Source organism: Pithys albifrons, chromosome 5, assembly GCF_047495875.1.
Source record: "Pithys albifrons albifrons isolate INPA30051 chromosome 5, PitAlb_v1, whole genome shotgun sequence".
In the NCBI taxonomy this organism is placed as follows: Eukaryota; Metazoa; Chordata; class Aves; order Passeriformes; family Thamnophilidae; genus Pithys; species Pithys albifrons.
Genome location: NC_092462.1, coordinates 38,017,501 through 38,023,088, shown reverse-complemented (window position 1 = coordinate 38,023,088; position 5,588 = coordinate 38,017,501). Strand labels below are relative to the sequence as shown.

At 53.3% G+C, this 5,588-nt stretch overlaps 1 protein-coding gene across 1 annotated transcript; it reads left to right on the top strand.

The window, feature by feature from the left end:
- The first annotated feature begins 2,275 nt into the window (after window positions 1-2,275).
- Window positions 2,276-4,663, top strand: HAND2 (heart and neural crest derivatives expressed 2). Its single transcript, XM_071555172.1, has 2 exons — window positions 2,276-2,830; window positions 3,847-4,663. Exons 1-2 carry the CDS (start codon window positions 2,276-2,278, stop codon window positions 3,943-3,945), a joined length of 654 nt encoding a protein of 217 aa, XP_071411273.1. The 3' UTR covers window positions 3,946-4,663.
- Window positions 4,664-5,588: the final 925 nt, after the last annotated feature.

The window sequence follows — 5,588 nt, the reverse complement described above, 5'->3', positions numbered from 1 at the left end:
TCCCTGTTGAGAGCCCGCAGACCCACCCGCAAAGCCCCCGGACCTCAGCAAGCCCCCGTGTCCCGGCGGCATTCCCGAGGGCCAGCCCATCGGCAGCCCCTCTCCGGGTCGACACCGCCCGGGTTCAACTTGCCTCCTCTACCAGAGCATTGAGTTGATTTTTGCCGTCTTCCCAGCACCCAGCGTTTTCTCCTGCGATATTCCCCACCACCTCTGCAATGGGACCGGAAAGCAAATTGAGCTGCTGCAGAAATCAGACTTGCAGCTCTTGCTGCCTCCTTTCGCAAACCTCTCCAACTCTATCTTTCTCTTTCTTTAATTTATAACTCCCCAGCTCCTACTGACACAGTTTTCCACACTGTGTATACTGTAGAATTGTATTGTAATATACGCCGAAGAAGCCTAGAAGTCAGCCATCGCAACTAAGGGTAGGTATTTGGTATTTCGCAGCTATTTAGTAATGCTCGGCTCCATTGGAAGATGATAACAATTCGCCTCAACTCCTAGTTATTCATGAGTTGCAGCTTGAGATCCAGTTTTATTTTATAATGTCTTCAAGGTTACCCAAGCAAAGCACCCAAACAGCTATGGGACATTTCCTCCTGGCCTGGCCGTTAAACGTTCGTTAACTAAACCTGCTTTCTGCAGATGGTGGTCTTTTTCATTGCAGGAGGAGGAATGCGGCAAAATATTTATGCATTTGTTAGTGAAAGCTAGAAAATTAGAACGGAACATGTAAAAATACTCGATTACTTACCGATCATACCAGTTAAAGAAGCATGAAACTGATTTCAGGCGCGTAAATCACTCGGGTGAACACCGGTGGAGGTGCATAGGCGCAGCCAGGAAACTGGAAAAGAATTAGTTAGAGTCAGACTTAGAGTCTCAAGGCAATATTTCTGGAAGAAAATACCATCACTGGCCGAACCCCGAGAGCTCCGCTCCCTCGGTCGGTCAGCAGCCACGCAGCCTAGCCAGCCCATGCTAGCCCGCATCGCATGTCGGGTGACAGGCGAGGCAGGGTAGCTTCGCCTCCCTCCTCACGGGAACTAATGATCTGGTTGTGTATATTAACCGGCAATACAAGTATTAGCCGCAGCGTTGCTGGGGCATGCCTATCACAAACGGGCATCGATGAAGTGCGCTCTTCGAAGCCGGTTTTATTTGTTCCTCTACCGGACCGGCACAAAGCACTTTGCCAAAGCAACCTCGGAGTCTATTAAACTCTCACAAATTTTTTTGCCAAGAAATTTCTTGGATCCATACTGTACCTGATTTGAGATTATCCGATATTTAAGTTTTAATTAGTTTGTAGGGGGAGGTTGTTATTGCTTTTTTTAATATCTTTTTTAATGCAGATTTACTATAAGGCATCTGCTAAACACTTGCATTAACCTCTGCCTCCATGATATTTTTTCCCCCTTGTTTTAATTACATTAGGGATGCGGAGGGGCAGCCAATCCTAAAAGAGGAGCTCGGCAATTAGCAGAGCGAACATCAAAAAGTTTTATTACGGATGGAGGCGGGCCCCGCCCCCGCCCCGGCCATTGGCGGCCGCCGCTTCTGACGACATATATTAACCCGAGCGGCCCTAAACATGTAGCTGTACATGGAGATCGGGCCGGGGAGCCCCGCCAGTGCCCCGCGCCTCGCCGAGCGCCGCCGCCGTCCCCCGCCACCGCGCCCGGCAAAGCGGCACGAATGCCCCAGAGGAGCTCCGGGGCACTGACCCCCGCGGCGGGCTGAGCAGGAATGCGTGTGCCCGCCCGGCACTGACGGCCCCGCAGCCGCGCAGGGCAGAGGGGAGCGCCGCCCGCCCGCCCGCCCCGAGCCAGGGGCGCATGGAGGGGGGCCGCGTGTAAGTACTACCCGGCCGGGCCGCGACGGAGTTGGCGAGAGCAGAGGGAAGAAAGAGGAGAGGAAGATCCCGGGCTGGGAAGCCAAGCCATTTTGTTTTGGTCGACAACTCTCTATAGCTTTTTTTTATTATTTTTTTCTGTGCGCGCTTCCTCGAAGACCCGGCCGCGGGCAAGGAGGAGGAGGCACAACGCATGAGCAGCGGCGGCGGCGCCCGGGGAGGGGGGATCGCTCGGGCACCCGCAGGGACTTTTCAGCAGCTCCCTATGGAGAGGCAGCGGGCAGTGAGGCAGTGCTGAAGGGTGAGCGGCGGGCAGCGTCTCCCGCCGCTGCAGCGGAGGTGGGGGGCGGGCGGGGAGGGGAAACTTTTGTTTTGGGGCCCGAGGAGGGGCGGGGTGGGGTGCTCTAGGGAGCGGGGATGAGTCTAGTGGGCGGCTTCCCCCACCACCCGGTGGTGCACCATGAGGGCTACCCTTTCGCTGCCGCCGCCGCTGCCGCTGCCGCCGCCGCCACACGGTGCGGCCACGAGGAGAACCCCTACTTCCACGGCTGGCTCATCAGCAGCCACCCAGAGATGTCCCCCCCCGACTACAGCATGGCTCTGTCCTACAGTCCCGAGTATGCCAACGGGGCGCCGGGCATGGACCACTCCCATTACGGGGGGGTGCCTCCCGGGAACGGCCCGCCAGGGCTCGGGGGGCCCCGGCCGGTGAAACGCAGGGGCACGGCGAACCGCAAGGAACGGCGCAGGACTCAAAGCATCAACAGCGCCTTCGCAGAGCTGAGGGAGTGCATCCCCAACGTGCCTGCCGACACTAAGCTCTCCAAGATCAAAACCCTCCGTCTGGCCACCAGCTACATCGCCTACCTCATGGACCTGCTGGCGAAGGACGACCAGAACGGGGAGGCGGAGGCCTTCAAGGCAGAGATCAAGAAAACAGACGTGAAGGAAGAGAAGAGGAAGAAAGAGCTGGTCAGTGCTCCGGAACGGGACAGGGGGGATGGTGCAGGGAAGGTACGGAGAGGAGGCTGCCCTGCTGCCCGCCGTCGCCTCATCCCCGCGCACCTCAGCGTCTGGCTGAGCAGGGTGGCCAAGGGATGTCCGTAGGGGACATCCCGGTCCCACACGTCCCTGGCCGTACCTGCGGGCCAAAAGTGGGACAATGCTAGCCACGGGCGGCTGTCCGCGTCAGAATCCGACCCGGCAGCTGAGATCAGCCGCGGGGAAAACGTTGCCACATTAGGGCCCCCCGGGGAGGTTACTTTCCGGGTTGCTGCTTGTCCCGGATCCCAAACCGTGATCCCGCAGGAGACAAGCCTCCACTTTCTTTAAGTAAAAGTCTGGAGGCATGATTATCTGCTAAGCCCAGCCCGGCTTTAAAAATCCCTCGACAAGTTAGGAATCTGCGGCGACAGGCTTTCCTGACCTTGCGCTCGGAGCTTCAACATTTTTATTTTTAACGGGAGAGTCGGCTTAGGGAGCGCAAGCCCAATTTCGCCTAGGCCCTATGGCACTCTCGCGTGTGTTTGATTCCCATAGATTTGAGGTGGCCGCGGGTCCGATGTTTTGCCCGGTACATGCCAGGGCCCATCTTCTCCCCACAGTCAGGGAGGGGATGATTTAGCGGGAACCTTATCGTAATTCCCATCTCCTCGTGGATGGCCGGCGCCGCTCAGCCTCCACCGGCTTCTCTGTGCTCCAGGCGTGGCAGGGCAACCGGGTGACGCGAACGGGAATCTACCGGCGGCCGCGCGCGACGCGGGCCTCTCCCACGGGCGCCGGCTTCGCTCAGCTCGAGACCTTGTGGAGTGGGACGCGCTATGTCCCCTGCAGCTTGCAGGCCTCGACAACAGCTCAGGTCTCCTCGTAGTTTTCGATCTCGAGGCAAGGCAGATGGGACCTGGAAAGGGAAGGAAAATATCTAACCTTTTTTTTTTCTCCTCTCCCCCTTCTGTTTCTCTCTCTTCCCTGACATCCTGTCTCCCCAGAACGAAATCTTGAAAAGCACAGTTAGCAGCAACGATAAGAAAACCAAAGGGAGGACTGGCTGGCCGCAGCATGTCTGGGCTTTGGAGCTCAAGCAGTGAGCACGGCAGGACTGGAGGAACCGTCCTCTTAGTCTCGGTAGCGAGCTCTCCTCTGAGGACTCTTTGTATTTGGAATCGTCCAGTTTATTTATGTGCAATTTCTCCCCCAAATCCCCCGCCCCCCCCCCCAAAATGTGGATATTTGAAGGAGAGGGAAAAAGCATTCCATATATGAAGAGGAAACTCCAGCTTGGTAAGGAGTAATGTTCCTAAATGTTTCGTGAATGTTATTTGCTCTGTATAAAACACATGGGGAAAACAGAACCATAGAAAAGGAAAAAAAATCCCTCCCTGGCATTAGTGTGTATGTGAAGTGTATCTTTAATACTTGGCCTTTTGGATATAAATATTCATGGGATTATAAAGCTATATTTCAACAGAAGCAGTTGCACCAATTTCGATTGACTCGGTATTTAGTGTTGTAATTTTGTTGTGGTCGTTAGGTATTTGAAGATGTTTTCAACAGTTATTGGTTATGTGCACTTCCGTCCGTAAGGGAAAAAGTGGAATCTAATTAATATTGAAGGTGTAAACGTTGTAAGTACTCAATAAACCACTGTGTGTGTTTTTTACAAAACAAAAAAAAAAAAAAGAAAAAAGAAAAAAGAAGAAAATCCAAATCTTTTTATGTTTTATACCTCAAAATGTTTTGAATAACAGCGTTGTTTATGGCTTTTTCATAATATTTAAAATATTCGGAAGTAAACTAAATTATAAAGATGGCTTCTAAGTTTATTTTTAAACAAGTGACTGAGTGCAAGGAGGGGTAGAGGGAGGGATCTCGCAGCCCGTGAGTGTTGAACAGAAATCGGCAGTTCAGCTGAATAGGAATTTCTTGTGGTGGTGTTCTCCATGCAGGAGACCTACTGCGAACGGGAAACGGACAAGGGTGCAAACCCCGGGCGGGTAAGGAATAGCAGAGATGCGCGGTTTTCTTGCCGCCGGAGCCCGGGCGGCGGCGGTGCCAGGCGCGGGCCCGGAGCGGGGGCGGACCGCGGGGGCGGCTTCCCGGAGAGGGGCCGAAGGCAGGCGAGAGAGGTCGGCGGGCTTTGCTCAGAGTGATTATGTAGCAGGTAATTTTACGTCAAGGAATAAGAAATGAATAAGGCAAGGGATTTGCGGGGGCGTAGGGGTAGGGGAGGAGGTGGTCTTGTAGGGAATATGTAAGATTTACAATGAGCTACGGTGAACTTAATATTAACTTTGAGGTTCCTAAAACTCTCCTGGGTTGCACGTTTCCAGTACATCATAGCGAGTATAGGGTTTTTTAACCTTTTTTATCTAAGTGCAAACTGCAACAGCCTATGCTTTGCCTCTGCCTACTATGTTCACTGCTTTCCCAACAGGATCTCTCTTCCCGTATATCTTTCACCCTGTCTATAGACTCCTTTACAAGGGGCTCGTTGCCAGTCTGGAGACTTTTGTGCTCCTTGGTACCAGGGCAAGCTGCAGACATTCAGCGCGGAGAAATGAGTGGCATCCTTCTCTATCAGAGGCAGGCAAGGGAAAAATTAAAAGGTTTTCACATAAGGAAGCTGGTCTAGGTAATTGTGGTCATTGTTGGTTAAGGGCAAGGTTTCTCACCTTTTCCATAATAAAATGCAGGCTCATATGTAAACTCTTATTTAAATCGTCTCAACTTA